Below are 22259 nucleotides of genomic sequence, written 5' to 3'. Positions count from 1 at the left end.
ACAGTTCACTTCTTCATAGTATTTTCTTACAATCCTTTGTATTTCTGATGTGTCAGTTGTTACTTTTCTTCTCTCATTTCTAATTTTACATATTTGAGTTCTCTTTTTTTCCTGGTGAGTCTTGTTAAAAGTTCATCAATCTTGTTTACCTTTTCAAAGAACCAGCTTTTGGTTTCATTGATCCTCTGTATTGGGTTTTTTGTTTGTTTGTTTGTTTGTTTTGTTTTGTTTTTAGCCTCTATGTCATTTATTCCCACTCTGATCTTTATTTTTTCCTTCCTTCTACTTCCTCTGGGTTTTACTTGCTGTTCTTTTGCTAGTTATTTTAGATGCAGGGTTAAATTGTTTATTTGAGCTTTTTCCAGCTTTTTAAGATATGCCTGTAGTGCTATGAACTTACCTCTCAAGACTGCTTTTGGTGTGTCCCATAAATTTTGAGTTGCTTTATGTTCGTTTTCATTTGTTTCAAGAAAATTTTTTCTTTCTCCCTTGATCTCATTGTTAACCCATTCGTTATTTAATAATATGCTATTTAGTTTCCAAGTGTTTGAGTGTTTTTTAGTTTTTCAATTGTAGTTAATTTCTAGTTTCATGCCATTGTGATCCAAGAAGATGCTTGATATGATTTCAATCTTCTTAAATTTGTTGAGACTTGTTTTGTGTCCTAGCATTTGGTCTATCCTAAAGAATGTACATGAGCACTTGAAAAGAATGTATATTCTGCTGCTTTGGGGTGAAAGGTTCTGAAGATATCAATTAAATCCAGTTGATCTAGTGTGTCATTTAAGCTCTCTTTTTTTGTTAATTTTCTGTCCAGAGGATCTATCAATTGATGTTAGTGGGGTATTAAAATACCCTACTCTTATAGTATTGCTGTTAATCTTGTCCTTTATGTGCATGAAAATATTCCTTATATATTTAAGTGCTTCTACATTAGATGCATAAATATTTACAATGGTTATACTTCCCATTGGAACTCTCCCTTTATTATTATGTAATGATCTTGTTTATCTCTTACTATAGTCTTTGTTTTCAAGTCTATTTATCACATATAAGTATTGCTACCCCAGCTTTTTTTATTTTTCTTTTGTGTGAAATACTTTTTTCCATCCCTTCACTTTTAGTCTATGTGCATCTTTTTTTCTGAGGTGGGTCTCTTGTAGACAGCATATGTAAAGGTCCTGTTTTCTCATCCATGCAGCTACCTTATGTCTTTTGATTGAAGCATTTAATCCATTTACATTTAAGGTTATTATTGACATGCACTTACTTTTTGCCATTTGATTCTTTAAATCTACATTTCTCTTTTTCTTGATTTCTTTTTTTTTCTTTGCCCTTTTTATAGCAGGCCCCTTAACAATTCTTGCAGTACTGGTTTGGTTGTAATGAGTTTCTTCAGTTTCTGTTTTGTTTTGTTTTTTCTTTTGTTTTTTTGTTTGTTTGGGAAGCTTTTTACTTCTTCTTCATTGTTGTTGAATACTAATTTCAAAACATTATGGTCAGCCAAGATGTTTGGTATAATTTCAGTTTTTTTGAATGTTAAGTTTAGTTTTGTGGCCCAATATATGGTCTAGCTTTGAGACTGTTCCATGCACACTGGAAAAAAATGTAAAATCTGATGTTCTGGGATAAAATGTTTTGTAAATGTCTATTATCTTTATTTGGTTTAGTGTGTCTTTTAAATCTGACATTTCTTTTTTGATTATCTGTTTAGGTGATCTATCTAAACTGTCAATGTGTGTTGAGATCTACAAATAATATTGTGTCATTATATTTCTCTTTTTTTTGTTCTGTTATTAGATCTCATATATTTATCCTTGATTCATTGTATATATATTTTAAAAAATAAAGTCTTCTTGATATAGTGTACCTTTCACTCTTATGAAATATCTGTATTTGTTTCTTGTTATCATTGTTGCCTTGAAGTCAGTATTGTCAGATATAAGTATGGCTAGAACTGCTTTTATTTGGGTATTATTTGCATAAAGAATCATTTTCCAATCTTTCACTTGAGCCTACTTTTTTCCCTGCAGCTTATATATGTCTCCTGAAGGCAGAACATAGTTGGGTTATGTTTATTGGTTCAATCTGCTACTCTATGCCTCTTTATTGTTGAGTTCAGTGCATTTACATTTAGGGTAATTGTTGAAACATGAAGATAATCTATAGTAATTTTATGTTTTGTTTTCTCATAGCTCTGTGTCTACTTTGGTTATTTTTTGTGTGTGTTTCTGTCACTTGTTATTTTTTTATTATATTCCATGCTTCATTCTTTTTTTCTTTTTCTTTTAGAGAGATTGAGATAGATAGAAAGAGAGAAAGAAAAGGACAGACAGGGACAGACAGGCAGGAAGGAAGAGAGATAAGAAGCATGAATTGAAATTGCAGTACCTCAGTTGGTCATTGATTGCTTCCTCTTATGTGCCTTGACCAGTGTCCCCTTGCTCACGCAAGTGACCTTGGGTTTTAGCCAGCAAGCTTCAGGTTCAAGAGAATGACATTGGGTTATGTCTATGATCCCATGCTCAAGCTGGCAACTGCGCTCAAGCCAGAGACCCTGCACTCAAGCTGGTGAGCCTGCGCTCAAGCCTGATGAGCTCACAATCGAACTGGCTCAGTTGAGTATGATGTTAGCTGTGGGTTTATTATATACAGCCTTGATTAGGTTCATGAATGTTTCCTCTATTCCCACTTTGCTGAGAGTTTTTAACATAATTGGGTGCTGAATTTTGTAAAGTGTTTTTTTTGTGGATTTATTGATATGATCATATGATTATTATGCTTGGTTTTGTTTATGTGGTGCATCATATTAATTGATTTGCAAATATTGCACCAACCTTGCATGTCAAGAATAAATCTCACTTGATCATGGTGTATGATCTTTTTCATGGGCTTCTGTTTTCTAATATTTTGTTGAATATTTTTAAATCTATGTTCATTAGGGATATAGGTGTATAATTTCTTTCTTGGTAGTACCTTTATTTGGCTTTGGAGTTAATATTAGAATGGTCTTTTAAAATTTTTTCTTATAAAATTAGCTTGGGGTGGTTCCTCCTTTTTAAATTCTTGAAATAGAGAAAAATAAATATTTGTTCTTTATAAAGTTGGTAAAATTCACCTGTGAAGCTATTTGGTCCAGAACTTTTGTTTACTAGGACCTTTTAGATTACTGCTTCAGTATCATTTTTTGTAAACTGTATGCTCAGATTTTCTGTTTCTTTTTAATTAATTTTGAAAAATTATGTAGTTTTAGTAATTGATTCATTTTGCCCATATTGTCCATTTGGGAGTCTAGAGTTATTCATAATATTACCTTAAATTCCTTTTATGTGATGGCAGTTGCTTCTCCTTTTTTATTTCTGATTTTATTTTGTTCCTTTTATTATGATGTGTCTCATTAAAGATTTTTCAATCTTGTTTATCTTTTCAAAATCCAGCTCTTGGTTCTATTGATTATTTATATTTTTAGACTCTATTTTTGTTCTGATCTTTATTATTTTCTTCATTCTATTCACTTTTGGTTTTGTTTTCTGTCCTTTTTGTTAGTGTTGCTTCTTTAAGTGTAAAGTTATATTGCTTATTTTGTTTTTTTATGCTAGATCTGTATTGCTATGAATTTCCTTCTTAGAACTACTATACTGTTTCCCATAGATTTTGGGTTATTTTTTTAATTTCCTTTTTTTTTTGTCTAACTTTGATCTCTTTCATAATCTTATTGTTAACTCATTTTTGTTTAGTAACATGTTATTTAACTTCTATGTGTTTGTACGTATTTCAGGTTTTTAAAATTAATTTCTAGTTTTATACTATTGTGGTTAGAGAAGATGCTTGAAATGATTTCAATCTCCTTAAAATTATTGAGACATGATTTGTTTTCTAACATGTGATCTATTTTAGCAAATGCTCTATTAAATGAAGAAGAATGTGTATGCTGTTTCTCCTAGGTGAAATGCTCTGGAAATATCAATTAAATCTACCTGATCTACTGTATCATTTGAGGCAGCTATTTCCTTGTTGGTTTTTGTCTGGAAGATCTATCTATTGATGTTAATGGGGTGTCAAAAACCCTTATTATGACTGTATTACTGTTGATTTATCTTTTTTATATCTTTTAAGATTACTTTATATATTTAAGCGCTGCTTGTTGGGTGTATAGATATTGACAAGGGTATATCCTCTTGTTAGACTGATTCAGTTATCATGTTGTGATGCTCTTTATCTCTTACTATAGCCTTCATCTCTATAACTATTGCTAGCTTAGCTTTTTAAAAATTTTTCTGTTTGCATGAGATACCTTTTTCCATCCCTTGAGTTTTAGTTTTTGTTTCCTGCTATTGTTCTGATATGGTTCTCTTGCAGACAGCCTATATATGAGTCTTGTTTCCTATCCATTCAGCCACGCTGTGTCTTTTGATTGAAGCATTTAATCCATTTATTTAAAGTGATTATTTATAGGTACATATTTGTGGCATTTTAATATTTATAACTAGTACCCTTTTTTATTTCTTAAAGAAGTCCCTTTAACATTTCTTATAATACTGGTGTGGTTGTAACAAATTCTTTTAGTTTTCCTTGTATGGGAAGCTCCTTAAATTATAAATGAGAGTCTTGCTAGGTAGAAAAGTCTTGGTTTTAGGTCCTTGTCTTTCATCACTTTGAGTATTTCATGCCACTCCCTTTAGCTCAAAAAGTTTCTGTTGAGAAATAAGTTGACAGTTTCATAGAAATTCCTTGTATTTAACTATGTTTCTCTTGCTGCTTTTAAGAGTCTTTCTTTATCTTTTATCTTTGACAATTATAACATGTCTTGGGTGGGTCTATTTGGGTTCATACTGATTGGCATTCTTTGCAGTTCTTGAATATGGGTATTCTTTTCTTCACCAGGCTAGGGAATTTTTCAACCATTATTTTTTCAAATATGTTTTTGATACTTTATTTTTCTCTTCTCCTTGTGGTATTACTATAATGTAGATGTTGTTTTGCTTAACATCACTCTAGATGTTCCTTAGATTATCTTCATTTTGTACAAAGTTTATTTATTTATTGCTGCTCTGATTGTTTGTTTTCTGCTGCCTTGTCTGCCAAATCACTTATTCAGTACTCTGCATGATCTAGCTTACTGTTGATTCCTTCTAACATATTCTTCATTTCATATATTGTATTCTTTATTTTTACTTTTTTATAGTTTCTGTGTTTTTTGGTATGCTTGCTATCTCTTTGTTAAAGTTTTCACAGAGTTCCTGGTATATCCTTTTAACCATTGCTTTAAGTTTCATATTCGGTACCTTTCTTGCCTACAATTATTTAGTTCTTTTTCTAGAGATTTCTTCTGTTCTTTCATTTGAGACTTGTTTCTTTGTCTTCATATTTTAGCCGCCTCTCTGTGTTTGTTTCTGTATATTATATAGATTTGTTGTGCCTTCTACTCTTGATTTGGTGGACTTATGTAGTAGCTGTCTCTTGGGGCTTAAGGCATTATATCCCTGGTCACCTGAGTGAAGTGCTCCAGGATGTACTTTGTGTGGGTTACATGAGTCCTCCTGTTGTAATTGAATATGATTTTTTTTGGCTTATTTGTGGTTGATTTTGTTTTTCTGGTTGGCTATGACAATGTCTGCAAGGCTGACCCCACAAAGTTGAATTTTCTCAAACAAATTGATAGTTCCTGTGGTCTACTGAGATTTTCCTTTGGCTGTGTCTCTTTTGCAGCTAATTGGGTCATGCATTGATGTTGCCTGAAGCTGGCTACTGGGTGTATCAATTCTATAAACACTTTCAAGAAACTCCTCTGCAGGTCAGTGTCAGTAACAGTATGTAACTGGGCCTAGGTTATCTGTTTGGGACTACAAAGCAATAAACTATGTGTGGATATCTCTGCTGTGCAAAGATGTGCATGGGCATGAACACCACCAGCTCCATCACTAGGGCAGATGAGCAAAAGACCAATGTTTCCCTGAAATTCACCTTTGCCTTCTTTTTTTGTTTCACATTAAGAGGTTCTGGTTTTATGGGAGTTTTGTAAGTTAGGTTCTCAGTGAGTCACCAGGAAAATGCTAGTGGTGTTTAACAGATTGATGCAGAAAAAAATTTGCCAGCAGTACTGTTTCAGCTATAGTGTCAGGGTACACCAAGGTCAGCTACTACCCTCTGGGTGTCCACAGACTTTTGTGGTCAGGCATAGTCTCAGGGAATTATCAGAATGAGGTCAGAAGAGTTCACTATGTCCAAAGAGGCTAAGATTTGGCATTTGATGGGAAGGTTCTATACAGAAACTAAGATATAATTCAAACATGCCAGAGAACAATAATTCTTGTCCAAAAGGCATACAACTCATTTTCTTTCCAGAGTTTGCCCTGATATCCTGGGGAGTCTTTTGAACCACTGGTTCAAGATAACCACAGCCTGCTGACAGTATAAAAAAGTACAAGCTGAACAGGATCGTGTCACCAGGATTTAGGAGGGTAAAGTTAGTGGTTGTCCTATTGTAAGGCTATTGGATTTCCCACTGAGAGATGGGATGCTGCTACTCTGACCCATGGAGCACAAATTCTTAAGTTCATAGGGGGCAAGGTACAACTATTTTTGTGTTTAGGGTACACAAAGCTCATTCTCTGGTCCACAGGGTATCACTGCTCTGGTGCACTAGGAATGTTGGGAATAGGGTGTTACTGCTGTAGCATACTATAGGGGGAAGGGGAAATGGTGTACACCCCAGAGCCACACAACCTAGCCTCTGACTTCTCTTAGTTCACTCTCAGATCTCCTTAAGAAAGTCTATACCTAGGTTCAGGCAGCAGACTTTTCTGTAGGGTGTTAGCTTAGCAAGACAAGGTGACAGGGAGTCAAGAGAGTGGGAACATGTATTCCTCCCAAGCCAATGCAGTATAAAGAGGAGTGTTTAACCCAGAAAAAAATGTTGCCTGTGGTCAGTGGAGGCAAGGGACACAGCACAGACATCTTCGTAATAGTCCCTTCAACTCTCTTTCTGTAGCCATACAACCCAATCTGTCCTCACATGATTTCAGTGGGCTCTTATCTTTCCTCCCTGTGCCAATGCTCAGGGTGAGTGGGTGTGAACAAGACTGCACTAACACTTGAAGAAGGCACCTGAGTTTCCAGCACACACACTTATCTCCTAGCAGAGAATGACCTCTGATTTTTACAGGTAGATGTTATATGGGTGCCTCTTCCAAGATCTTTTGCTTCAGACTGAAGAGTATGGCATGGGGCTAAGACCATACATACTTAAGTGGGTAAGACCCTTGATGCTGAGTATTTCTCTGAGTTCTCAGCCACACATGTGGATGAAGGTTAATAACTTTTTATGTTTCCATCATTTCTACAAATTTTAAGGTGGCTTCTGTAAATTCTTTGTTATAGAACTATTCTTTAGCTAATCTTCAGTTGTTAATCCAGGTTTATGTTCTATAATTTGTTTATAATTCCAGATTGGACCAGGGAGGAGGTGAGTATAACTTCCACCTATTTTGTGGTCATCTTTTTCCACTTAGGAGGAAGATTTTCCAACTAAGATTTCATACATGTAAGAGTTTTCATAAGTAAAATAAACTGCCATAAAAGCAACTGTAGCTCTGTTTTGGAGTTAAGAACCAGCTAGATGATCATTTTCTTAGTGTTGCTGAGTGGAAAGAGACTCCTGCATTAAACAAGGGTAAGTCCAGAGTGTACCCATGGCTACTGATTCTCTGTGAGCACTCTGATTCTGATTCCAGATGATTTTTCCTCCATTGATCTAGAGATGGTATTAATATTTTTTGCTCTCTTTTCTCCCTATATATGCTGTTGGCTGATATGTTTCTCTGCTCTATTTTCTTTCTTTCTTGGGAATATAGATGAGGTCTTGTCAGAAAACTTTCTGGACTATAAGAATCGTGGAGTCAATGGTTCTCATCGGGGCCAGATCATCTGGAAGATTTATGCCAGTTCTTACTTTGTGGAACGTGAGTACTGTTCTCTTTCCTGTTCTTTAAGATTAAGCAGAATTCAACAGCTTTATTCTTTGTGCTGTTGTATTGCCTCCACTTAGAAGGTCCCACATAGAGGAGAGATATAAATTTGACAAGATACTGAAAAATAGTGAGTAGTGTATTACAGTTGTATAACAACCATCCAAAACAGTCTAGAGAGCCACTTCTTTAATTTCAAAGAAATGTTTTGTTTATGTTCATTCATCAGCCTTTGGACTCAGAACATTATGGCTCACATCTCTTAATATTCACTCCATCTCTCCTCTAGGTGTTTGCCAACCCTGTGATAGTTGTTCCTTCTATATTTTCTCATCCAGGCTTTGCTTGACCCAGCCCTTCAAGAATCTTCACTAATGGATCCAGCATGTTGGGAATATTTTAACCTATTCCTAAGGATTCAGATGATACATTATTATAGCCCACTTGTTTCTTTGAATCCTGATCTAGTGACATTTCTGAATGTATAAACATATCATCATGTATCTTCTTATTTTCTAAAGTTTTCTGCTATCATTGGAAACAAACCATTTTCACATTTATGAAAGGATGTTTTTCATAGGTCTCCATACTGATACATTTCCCATTGCATGAGAGACTATATTTATGGGCCTTGTGTTTGCCAAATAAAGTAATGAGTTTTCTTTAGTCCACAAATCCTCTCACATTTGGGTAATGAGAATGCTAAATGAACAAAATCCTTCATGCATTATCTAGGTCATACCTGGTATTCATTCTCTATAATATTTCTGAAGGAAATAAAATAGTTTATCATTCCAACTTTGTAGTTCTCAGAGGAAATTATACATGGCCAGGAACTTAAAGTTTCTCGTTACTATTTGACTTGTGGATCAAGAAAAACTACATCTTTTAGCATGCTTTGCTCCAATTTATATTGACTCTTATTTTCACTTGTGTACTCAACAAATATTTTGTATGACCTGTTATACTTCAAAGACCAGAAATTTGATGATGAAAGGATTATTGTCTGCCCTATATAAGCTTATGGTGTCTCTAGTCTTAAAAATGACACATTTCTCCTTCCTCCATTTTGCATTGACATATACATAAAGGGGTAAACAGTCAAGAGATTTGATACTATTGGATGTAGAGAGAATATGATTTTATGGGATTTGGTTGCTGGCCCTTGACTCTGAGTTAGGTATAATGAAATACCCAATAAGAAGTTTCCTTTTGTTAATACTTATATCCCTGACTAGCTTTTATTCTCCATAATTCATCCTGCACACTACAACCCAAAAAAATTGCCTTAAACTAATTCTTCTACCACCTACCCACATGTCTCATCACTCCACTTTTTTACTGCACCAGCTGATATCTGTCTAAAAGCCAAAGTCCAAGAAAACACAACTTCATTTCCCAACTCTATATTTCTGTTCTCCCAAGCATGCCCTTTTGTTTGAATCATGCCAATATTTTCCCCCATGCCACAAATAGCATCATTGATCATAAAGAACATGGGTGGGCTTGATTTGTTGAAAAAACCTAATAAGATTTTTCAAATACCATTAAGAAAAAAAAATGTAAAAACTTTATTAGCCATAAATGTTAAACATAATAGTTGACTGTATGCCCCACTCTACACTTGAAGTTTAGTGGGAAAGTCCTTTCTTACTACATACCTATATTTTTTGGGAGGGTAGGGTTAATGAATTGAGAAATAGATAAAATTTAAGGTCAGAATATATCATCAGTAAAAAATGGTGCAATCATAAGTAAAAGTCTTAAGTTTTTATATTTTTAGAGTGAAGAAAATACGCATTAAGGATTATATTAAAGCTCATAACTGTTTCTTCATTCTGCATGTACTAATGTGTGAAAAGGAAATTTGTGTGTAAATTTATTTATCAATAGCATCATTTCTTCCAAGGCTGTATTTCAAAATTTCTGTGACATAAAACATTTCCTGTATGTTCATTTCAAATAACAAATTATTTAATAATATTGTTCTATAAGCAGTATAAAAACACATCTTAAAAAGAGTGTTTAAAAAGAGTTTAAAAAACCTGTATAAAATATAAAAATATTGTCATAATTGAGTGAGTGTATACAAATTTGATTAATAGCAATGTCTTATAATAATTAAATGGCTTGCAAATTCATATTCAAAATAACTAAAACTTCAGCACATTAAGAAACTTTAAAAACAAAGGGAAGAATTCATTGCATAAATTGAAAACTAAAGTAGCAAGTTTAGCTAATAGAATAGATTGAGGAAAGAATTAGTGACATCAAAGACAAGCAACTGCAGATGCTACAGTGAGAAGAGGGAAAAGATTCATGAATTAAAAAAACAGAGCTCGAGATGACGTCAGAGTAATGGTGGGTTAGGAAGCGATACAGATAAATCTCCCCCAAAACTCAACAAGATCTTCAACCAGAAACAGAAAAACCTATACTTGGAGCCTCCAGATGCTTTGCAATACACCCAAAGGTATGGTTGAGTGAAAAATTGGCTAAATATATAACCAAACCCTGAAGGAAATAGGGAGTAAGAAATGCTCCACCTTCCTCACTAACCTAAACAGGGTGGCTTTCTATGGTAACTGTGAATATAGAAACTGAGGCCGGCAAAGGGGGTGAATAGATCCAGGCTGTGGCACAAACGGCCGAATCAGGCTGTGGCACGGAAATCCAAGCCGAGGATAAACTGATCCTGTGGCAATCCGGGCAATACAAGCTAACACTCGCGCCAAACCCAAACAAAGAAAGACAAGCAGAGTGGCCATTTTACCCGGTCTCCTGGTCGGAGTGCGCGCAGTTAGTGGGTGAGAGATTTCTTCCTAAGCCCCAGGAGTGGGTGCCCGTGTTAACCCATGGAGAGGCAGGGTCAGAGGCCTTTCTGTGGGCCAAGGGCAGAGTCTCTGGGCAGCCGCAGCGCCCTGGGAAAGCCAGGCACAGGAGGGAGTGAGAACTAATTCCAACGGTGGAGATTTTCCATGCTGGAGGGGGTTTCACTCAGAGGGAAACGCGGCCAGCCTCATATCCTGGTTTGCGCACGCAGATAGTGAATGAGAGATTCCTCTGAGTGCCTCGGCAGTGCGCGCCTGTGTTATCGCACAGAAGGTCAGAGTCAGTGGCCTTTGTGTGGGCCAAAGCAGAATCTCGGGCCGCCCCGGTGCCTTGCAAAAGCCGCGCACGGGGACGGAGCGAGACTCAATTCCAACGCTGCAACTTTTCCCTGCGGTTGGGAGTTTCACTCAGAGCGTGAGACTGCTGGCCGGATAACCTGGTCGCAGAGAGTGAGTGACAGTTTCCTCCAAGCACCCCAGAAGTGGGCGCCTGCCTGTGTTACCGGACAGAGTGGCAGAGCCAGAGGTCTTTGAGTGGGCGGAAAGCCCGCCTGATTATGCTAGCAGCTCTGACTGACTGAGCCTTACCCAGAGCCCTGTGCTGAGTGGAAATAGAGTGGGGAGTTGCCAGCTCTTTGAGCCTCTTACTATCCAGGCAGAGGTAGCAGCAACCCCATAGCTGGATTATCAGGCTACTAATTGAGGAAGGAAAGACTAGGAGAAAGGCTCCAGGAACACGGACTCTCTCACTGTCGGAGCCTATAAATGCTAATGAGCCTCGACTGCCAACTAGACTAAAGCACAATACATGACATTGCCATAGAGACTTATCAACTGCAAACCTCTACCTGAGCGTGCCAAAGGGGCAGAACCCGGGGTACAGAGTCACTGACCAAGAAGAGGGAGAGAAAAGAAAAAGCAAGAAGATAACCTCTCAAAATCAAGAATAATCTGCAGACTTTATAACCTATCCCATTTTATTATATTTGTTCATTTGTTTCTCTTATCTTCATTTTTGATACATTTTTTCCACCTCCAATTTGGCCGATTAACTCTCTGCCGGTCTTACTCTCTCCTCTCCTTGAACTACACTACTCATAAATGTTACATCTCCCATTATCTTTTCTCTTCTCTTCCTTTCTCTCTATGAGGGTTGCACTCCAAAACCCTTAACTCTCTCTCTCTCTCTCCTTTCTTTTTTCTTCTTTTAGTGGTTCCCTCTTTTTTTTTCTCTCTCTCTCTATCTTTTCTCCCTCTATATTAGTTTCTTCCTTTCTCCTTTACATCTCCTCTCATTCAAACCTCAATAACAAACAAATTATCTTATCTGGGACACAAACTTATGTTTGTGGCATTTGGGGGAGTTTTTACTTCACCTTTTTAACTCACTAGCAGTGCTCCCATCCCTGCCTCTCCATATTATCTAGTTCTTGTTCCACTAAATACAATAGTAATTTTTTAATTTGTCCCCCCATTTTTCCGTTTTCCTCTTATTCCTCTCATGATAACTCTTAGACAACCAACACCTAAAAGCAAATCATTTTATTCTTGACCCAAATTTTTTCCTTATTTGCTTTTTGTGGGTCCCTACGGTCTTTTTTTTTCTTTTTTCTTTTTTTTTTTTTTGCCCCTTTATTACTTTTCCCCAATTCAGGCCCTCCATCACAAGCATTGTTTGTTATAATTCACAGTTCACCACAAGCAAGAAAGAGGGTAGAGGAAAGGAGAGGAAAAAAGGAGGGGGGGAATAATTTCCTTTTTTAAAAATTTTTATTTTATTTTATTTTTCTTTATTTCATTATTTTTTTTAAAAAAACAACTGTTTTCGATTTTTAATTTTTTTTATTATTTTTTTATTTTTTTAAACTTTTTATTCTTTATTAAATCTCATTAATACTATCAACAAAACCACCCTCAGATGCCATTAAGGAAGAGAAAATAGAATATCATGGATACAAAAGAAAGAGAGGTAACACAGCTAGATGAGGAAAAATCTATGGAGAAAAAATTTAATATATTGGAAACCTTGGAGCTAAATGACAGAGAATTCAAGATAGAAATCCTAAAAATCCTCCGAGATATACAAGAAAACACAGAAAGGTAATTTAGGGATCTCAGAAAACAACTCAATGAACACAAAAAATATATGTCCAAGGAAATTGAAACTATAAAAACAAATCAAACACAGATGAAAAACTCAATTCACGAGCTGAAAAACGAAGTAACAAGCTTAGCTAATAGAACAGGTCAGATAGAAGAGAGGATTAGTGAAATAGAAGACAAGCAACTTGAGGCACAACAGAGAGAAGAAGAAAGAAACTCAAAAAATAAAAAAAATGAGATAGCCCTACAAGAATTATCTGACTCCATCAAAAACAATAACATAAGAATAATAGGTATGTCAGAGGGAGAAGAGAGAGAAAATGGAATGGAGAACATACTCAAACAAATAATAGATGAGAACTTCCTAAGCCTGTGGAAAGAACTAAAGCCTCAAGTTCAAGAAGCAAACAAAACTCCGAGTTGTCTTAACCCCAACAAACCTACTCCAAGGCATATCATAATGAAATTGACACAAACCAACAGCAAAGAAAAAATTCTCAAGGCATCCAGGGAAAAGAAGAATACAACATATAAAGGAAGGCCCATTAGATTATCATCAGATTTCTCAGCAGAAACTCTACAAGCTAGAAGAGAGTGGACCCCAATATTTAAAGTCCTGAAAGAGAGAAAATTTCAGCCATGAATACTATACCCATCAAAGCTATCCTTCAAAAATGAAGGAGAAATAAAAACATTCACAGATACAGACAAGATGAGGGAATTTATCATCAGAAATCCCCCACTCCAGGAATGACTAAAGGGGGTTCTCCAATCAGAATCAAAGAACAAAAAAAAAAAACAGAGCCACAAGTAAAAGCTCCAAGAAGAACACAATAAAACCAAATTTAAACTGTGACAACAACAAAAAGAAAGAGGGGGAGAAGATGGAGATTAACAGTAGCAAAGGACGATGGAGTGCAAAAGTACTCACAAAATAGTTTGCTACAATGAACGGGGTAGGGACCCTTTTCATTACTCAAAGGTAACCACCATTGAAAAAACCACCACAGAAGCACATGAGATAAAAAAGATAGCAACAGAGGAAAGATGTATGGAATAAAACCAAATAAAAACAAAAGATAGAAAAACGAAAGAGAAGGATCAAACAAGACACAAAACTAACAGAAAGCAAGATATAAAATGGCAATAGGGAACTCACAAGTGTCAATAATTACACTAAATGTAAATGGATTAAACTCACCAATAAAAAGGCACAGAGTAGCAGAATGGATTAAATAAGAAAATCCAACTGTATGCTGCCTACAGGAAACTCATCTAAGTAACAAGGATGAAAACAAATGCAAAGTGAAAGGCTGGAAAACAATACTCTAAGCAAATAACATCCAAAAAAAAAGCAGGTGTAGCAATACTCATATTGGATAATGCTGACTACAAGACAGGAAAAATACTCAGAGACAAAATTGGCCATTTCATAATGGCTAAGGGGACACTGAATCAAGAAGACATAACAATTCTTAATATATATGCACCAAACCAAGGAGCACCAAAATATATAAGACAGCTACTTATTGATCTTAAAACAAAAACTGACAAAAACACAATCATACTTGGAGACCTCAATATACCGCTGTCGGTTCTAGATCGGTCATCCAAACAGAGAATCAATAAAGATATAGTGGCCTTAAACAAAATACTAGAGCACATGGATATGATAGACATCTACAGGACATTTCATCCCAAAGTGACTGAGTATACATTTTTCTCCAGTGTACTTGGATCATTCTCAAGAATTGACCATATGTTGGGCCACAAAAACAACATCAGCAAATTAAGAAAAATTGAAGTTGTACCAAGGATATTTTCTGAGCATAAAGCCTTGAAACTAGAATTCAACAGCAAAAAATTAGGAAAAAATCCCACAAAAATGTGGAAACTAAACAATATACTTTTAAAAAATGAATGGGTCAAAGAAGAAATAAGTGCAGAGATCAAAAGATATATACAGACTAATGAAAATGACAATACGACATATCAGAATCTATGGGATGCAGTAAAAGCAGTGATAAGAAGGAAGTTCATATCACTTCAGGCATATATGAACAAACAAGAGAGAGCCCAAGTGAACCACTTAACTTTACACCTTAAGGAACTAGAAAAAGAAGAACAAAGACAACGCAAACCATCCGAAGAAAGGAGATAATAAAAATCAGAGCAGAAAAAAATGAATTAGAGAACAGAAAAACTATAGAAAAAAATAGTAGAACAAGGAGCTGGTTCTTTGAAAAGATTAACAAAATTGACAAACCCTTGGCAAGACTTACCAAGGAAAAAAGAGAAAGAACTCATATAAACAAAATCCAAAATGAAAGACGAGAAATCACCACGGACACCGTAGATATACAAAGAATTATTGTAGAATACTATGAAAAACTTTATGCCACTAAATTCAACAACCTAGAAGAAATGGATAAATTCCTAGAATAATACAACCTTCCTAGACTGAGTCAAGAAGAAGCAGAAATCCTAAAGAGACCTATCAGTAGAGAAGAAATAGAAAAAACCATTAAAAACCTCCCCAAAAATAAAAGTCCAGGCCCTGACGGCTATACCAGCGAATTTTATCAAACATTCAAAGAAGACTTGGTTCCTATTCTACTCAAAGTCTTTCAAAAAATTAAAGAAGAAGCAATACTTCCAAACAAATTTTATGAGGCCCACATAACCCTCATACCATAACCAGGCAAGGATGGCACAAAAAAAGAAAACTATAGACCAATATCTCTAATGAATACAGATGCTAAAATACTAAACAAAATACTAGCAAATCGAATACAACAACATATTAAAAAAAATAATACATCATGATCAAGTGGGATTCATCCCAGAATCTCAAGGATGGTTCAACATACGTAAAACGGTTAACGTAATACATCATATCAAGAAAACAAAGAACAAAAACCACATGATCTTATCAATAGACGCAGAAAAGGCTTTCGATAAAATACAACACAATTTTATGTTTAAGACTCTCAACAAAATGGGTATAGAAGGATAATATCTCAACATGATAAAGGCCATATATGATAAACCATCAGCTAACATCACATTAAATGGCACTAAACTAAAGGCTTTCCCCCTTAAATCAGGAACAAGACAGGGTTGTCCACTCTCTCCACTCCTATTTAATGTGATACTAGAGGTTCTAGCCAGAGCAATCAGAAAAGACAAAGAAATAAAAGGCATCCATATCGGAAAAGAAGTAAAGGTATCACTTTTTGCAGATGATATGATCCTATACATCGAAAACCCCAAAGAATCCACAAAAAGACTACTAGAAACAATAAGCCAATACAGTAAGGTCGCAGGATACAAAATTAACATACAGAAGTCAATAGCCTTTTTATATGCCAACAATGAAACAACTGAGAAGGAACTCAAAAGAATAATCCCCTTCACGATTGCAACAAAAAAAATAAAATACTTAGGATTAAACATAACAAAGGATGTAAAGGACTTATATAATAAAAACTATAAACCATTGTTAAGGGAAATGGAAAATGATATAATGAGATGGAAGAATATACCTTGTTCTTGGCTAGGTAGAATAAATATAATCAAAATGGCTATATTACCCAAAGCAATATACAAATTTAATACAATTCCCATCAAACTTCCAATGACATTTTTTAAAGAAATAGAGCAAAAAATCATCAGATTTGTATGGAACTATAAAAAAACCCGAAAAGCCAAAGCAATCCTAAATAAAAAGAATGAAGCTGGGGGCATTACAATACCTGACTTCAAACTATATTATAGGGCCACGACAATCAAAACAGCATGGTATTGGCAGAAAAATAGACACTCAGACCAATGGAACAGAATAGAAAGCCCAGAAATAAAACCACATATTTATAGTCAAATAATTTTTGATAAAGGGGCCAACAACACACAATGGAGAAAAGAAAGCCTCTTCAATAAATGGTGCTGGGAAAACTAGAAAGCCATGTGCAAAAGAATGAAACTGGACTACAGTCTCTCCCCCTGTACAAAAATTAACTCAAAATGGATCAAAGATCTAAACATAAGACCTGAAACAATTAAGTACATAGAAGAAGACATAGGTACTCAACTCATGGACCTGGGTTTTAAAGAGCATTTTATGAATTTGACTCCACAGGCAAGAGAAGTGAAGGCAAAAATTAATGAATGGGACTACATCAGACTAAGAAGTTTTTGCTCAGCAAGAGAAACTGATAACAAAATAAACAGAAAGCCAACTAAATGGGAAATGATATTTTCAAACAACAGCTTAGATAAGGGCCTAATATCCAAAATATACAAAGAACTCATAAAACTCAACAACAAACAAACAAACAATCCAGTAAAAAAAAATGGGAAGAGGATATGAACAGACACTTCTCCGAGGAAGAAATACAAATGGCCAACTGATATATGAAAAATGCTCATCTTCTTTAGCTATTAGAGAAATGCAAATCAAAACGGCAATGAGATAGCACCTCACACCTGTTCGATTAGCTGTTATTAGCAAGACAGGTAATAGCAAATGTTGGAGAGGCTGTGGAGAAAAAGGTATCTTCATACACTGTTGGTGGGAATGTAAAGTAGTACAACCATTATGGAAGAAAGTATGGTGGTTCCTCAAAAAACTGAAAAAAGAACTACCTTATGACCCAGCAATCCCTCTACTGAGTATATATCCCAAAAACTCAGAAACATTGATACGTAAAGACATATGCAGCCCCATGTTTATTGCAGCATTATTCACAGTGGGCAGGACATGGAAACAACCAAAAAGCCCATCAATAGATGACTGGATAAAGAAGATGTGGCACATATACACTATGGAATACTACTCAGCCATAAGAAATGATGACATCGGAACATTTACAGCAAAATGGTTGGATCTTGATAACATGATACGAAGCGAAATAAGTAAAGCAGAAAAAAACTGGAACTGTATTATTCCATACGTAGGTGGGACATAATAGTGAAACTAAGAGACATTGGTAAGAGTGTGGTGGTTATGGGGGGAGGGGGGAATGGGAGAGGGATAGGGGGTGGGGAGGGGCACAAAGAAAACAAGATAGAAGGTGACAGAGGACAATCTGACTTTGGGTGGTGGGTATGCAACATAATTGAACGACAAGATAACCTGGACTTGTTATCTTTGAATATATGTATCCTGATTTATTGATGTCACCCCATTAAAAAAATAAAATTATTAAAAAAAAAACAAAAATCAAAATAAAACAGAGCTCTATAAGAATTGTCTGACTCCATCAAAAAGATCAATATAAAAATAATGGGTATACAGGATGAAGAAGATAGAAAGGCACGAGAGTTTATTAAAACAAACAAGAATTAATAATTAATAATAATTAATAAATAATAAGAAAATCATTAGAGCCTCAAATCCGAGAAGCAAACAGAATGCTAAGTTACTGAAACCCAAATGGATGTACTAAAAGGCATATCATAATAAAATTGTCAAAAATAATGACAAAGAAAGAATCCTCAAGGCAGTTAGGGAAATAAAGAATGTAAATATAAAGGAAAGCTCATTAGGTTATCATCAGTCTTCTCAAAAGAAACTCTTCAAGCCAGAAGAAAGTGCTTCCAAACATTCAAAGAAATGAAAAAGAGGGGCAGCCAAGAATATTATACACTCATCTCAGTTGTCTTTGAAATATGAAGGAGAAATAAAGACTTTTACAGTTATACAGAAACTGAGGGAATTTACCACAAGAAAACTTCTACTGCAAGAAATACTCAAGAGGGTTATTTGACCTGACACAAAGAACAAAACAAATAAAACCAAAAGTAAAAACTCCAACAAGATAATAGGAAATACAATGATTTAAAAAAAAAAGATAATTTTTGATGACAATAACATAAAAGAGGAGAAAATAAAGATCTGCAAAAGCAAAGGGGGATGGAATATAGAAGAACTCACAAGACAAAGGACACTTGTACACATGAAAAATGTTCTCTTAATAACCTAATGGTAAGCACCAGGGGAAAAACAACTACCAAACATATAGCTTAAAAAAGAAGAAACAAAGGAAAGAAGTATGAAATATTACCACACAAAAACAACTGACAGAAACTAAAAAGAAAAGAAGCAAACAAGACACAGAGCTACCAGGAAACAAAACATAAAGTAGCTACAGGAAATACTCAAGTGACAATAACTTTTCTAAATCTAAAGGGACTGAACTCACCAATAAAGAGGCACAGGGTAACAGATTGGATGAAAAAGCAACACCCAACCATATGCTGCCTTCAAGAGACACATCTAAGCTGCAAGGACAAATGCAGACTCAAAGTGAAAGGTTGGAAAACAATTCTCCAAGTAAATAATGTCCAAAGGAAGGCAGATATAACTATACTCAGACAATGTCAACTTGAAGAAAACAAAAATCACCAGAGACAAAGATGGAAATACAGTAGTACCTTGCGATACAAACAGACCAACATATGATTTTTTTTTTTTAAGATACAGGGTGCAAATAGTTCTGTATTTTTGTTTGAGATCTGAGCAAAATTCTGAGATATGAGTTGTGATTTGGGAAGCTGCTGCTAGTTGGCGCATTGGTACACTAGTATCAGCTGTTTGATATACAAGTTGACTGACTTACAAGCTTGGTTACAGAACAAATTAAATTCATATCTCAAGGTACCACTGTATTGTAATGATAAAGGGGACATGTTATCAAGAAGAAGCAACACTTCTAAATATGAATGCACTAAACCAGGGAACACCAAAATATATAAGATATCTACTAAGTAATCTAAAAAAAAAAACCAGACAAAAACAATCATACTTGGAGTACTCAACACACCATTGACAGTTTAGATAGATCATTCAAACATAAAAATCAAAAAAAAAAAATATTGGCTTTAAATGACACAATGGGCCAAGTTGACATAATAGATATTTACAGGACATTTCATCCCAAAACATCAGATTATACATTCCTGTCCAGAGTGTATTGGACATTTTCAAGGATAGAACAGATATTGGGCCAAAAAGCAAATGTCAACAAATTCAGGAAGATTAAAATTATACTAAACATATTTTCTGATTATAAGGTTTTGAAATTAGAATTCAACTGTAAAAAGGAAGTAAGGAAACCCACAAATATATGGAAATTAAACAATATACTTTTAAAACGTGACTGAGTCAAAGAAGAACCAAAAGCAGAGATCAAAAGATAAATACAGATAAATGAAAATGACAACATGACATATCAACATTTCTGGGATGCAGGAAAAGCAGTAATAGGAAGGTTTATATCATTACAAGCATATATCAAGAAACAAGGGATAGCCCAAATATACAACTTAATATCACACCTTAAGAAACTAGAAAAGAAAGAACAAAGTCAACCCAAAGTCAGAAGAAGAAAGAAAATAGTAAAAATTAGAGCAGAAAAAAATGAAATAGAGAACAAAAAACCTATAGAAAAAATTAATATAACAAAGAGCTGGTTCTTTGAAAAGATCAACAAAAATGACAAACCACTAGCTAGAGTTACTAAGGAAAAAAGAGAAAAGACTCATGAACAAAATTCAAAATGAAAGAGGAGAAATTACTTTAGACATCATAAACATTCAAAAGATCATAGTAGAATATTATACAAGATTATATGCCACCAAATTTAAAAACCTAGAGTAAATGGATAAATATGTAGAACTGTCCAATCTTCCTAGACTGAACCGCAAAGAAATGGAAAACCTGTATAGACTCATAAGCAGGAAGTAAATAGAAACAACTATCAAAAACCTCCCCAAAATAAAAGTCCAGGACCAGTGCTACACTACTGAAATCTACCAAATGTTTGAGAAAGATTTGGTACCTACCAGTATCTTTCTCAAAATCTTTAAAAAAAAAAATAGAAGAAGCAATCTTTTTGAACACATTTTATGAGGCCAGCATAACCCTCATACCAAAACCTGGAAAGGAGAACACAAAAAAGAAAACTACAGACTAATATCTCTAATGAATGTAGACACAAAAATCCTAAACAAAATACTATCAAATTGAATACAACAATATATTGCAAAAATAATACATCATGATCAAGTGGGATTCATTCCAGAAGCAAACAGATCATACAACACACATAAATCAATCAATATACTAAACCATATCAACAAAACAAAGAACAAAAATTATATGATTTAATCAATGGATGCAGAAAAGGCATTATATAAGATACCACACTTCTTAATTTTTAGAACACTCAATAAAATCAGAACATAAGGAAAGTACTTCAACATAATAAAGTCAATGTATGGTAAACCATTAGCTAATATCATACTACATGGTGAAAGAATGAAGGCTTTTCCTCTAACATCAGTAATGAGACAAGGCTGCCCACTCTCTTTGCACATTTCTGAAAGTTTTATTCAGAGCAGTCAGGCAAGAGAAAGAAATAAAAGGTATCAATACTGGAAAAGAAGAAGCAAAGGTATCACTTTTTGCAGAAGACATGATTTTGTATATAGAAACCCCTAAAGACTCCACTAATAAACAATCAGAAACAATAAACCAATATAGTAAACTCACAGGATACAAAATCAATATACAAAAGTTTATTGCTTTCTTATATGCCAACAATGAAACTTTAGAAAATGACCTTTAAAAAAAGACTATTTCTTTCATAATTGCAACAAAGAGAATAAAATGCCTCAGTACAAACTTAACAAAGGATGTGAAGGACCTATACACTAAAAACTGAAAAACATTACTAAAATAAACTCTTTCATATATTAATTATTTTCTATGGCTTTTTGTTCTTTATTTCATTTTTTCTGCTCTGATTTTTACTACTTTCTATCTTCTGCTGACTTTGGGTTGTTTTTGTTCTTCTTTTTCTACTTTCTTAAGGTGTGATGTTAAGTCATATATTTGGGCCATGATACTGAAAGTAATATAAAAATTTAATGAAATCACCATCAAAACCCAGTCACTTTTAAAAAAAATAGAACAAAATGATTTACCAGGTTAGTATAGAACCATAAAAATCACAAATAGTCAGAGCTATTCTGAGAAAAAAGAATGGAGCCAGAGATGTCACACTACATGACTTCAACGTATACTGTATAACCATGATAATTAAAAGAATATGATTTTGGCAGAAAAACAGACATACAACCAATGGAACAGAATCAAACATGCAGAAAGAAAAGTACATATATATGGACAAATAATCTTTGACAAGGGAACCAGAAGTACACAAGAGAAAAGAAAGCCTCTTTAATGAATGTTTCCAGGAAAATTGGGAAACTCTGATGCAGAAGAATCAATCTTTTTTTTTTTTTTTTTTTTTTTGATTTTTTTTTTCATTTTTCTGAAGCTGGAAACAGGGAG

The 22259-nt window shown here is 34.6% G+C and overlaps 1 protein-coding gene across 2 annotated transcripts in view; it reads left to right on the top strand.

Moving 5' to 3' along the window:
- HECW1 (HECT, C2 and WW domain containing E3 ubiquitin protein ligase 1) overlaps positions 1-22259 on the top strand; it is a 592171-nt gene that overhangs the window by 194386 nt on the left and 375526 nt on the right. For both annotated transcript variants that reach the window (XM_066272070.1, XM_066272071.1), the window contains one exon: positions 7854-7961. In XM_066272070.1, coding sequence (XP_066128167.1) covers positions 7854-7961 — 108 coding nt within the window. The remainder of the gene's footprint in view (positions 1-7853; positions 7962-22259) is intronic.

This window comes from Saccopteryx bilineata, chromosome 4 (assembly GCF_036850765.1).
Source record: "Saccopteryx bilineata isolate mSacBil1 chromosome 4, mSacBil1_pri_phased_curated, whole genome shotgun sequence".
NCBI lineage: Eukaryota > Metazoa > Chordata > Mammalia > Chiroptera > Emballonuridae > Saccopteryx > Saccopteryx bilineata.
Note: the sequence above shows the minus strand (reverse complement) of the source record. Positions and strands in the feature narration are given on the sequence as shown.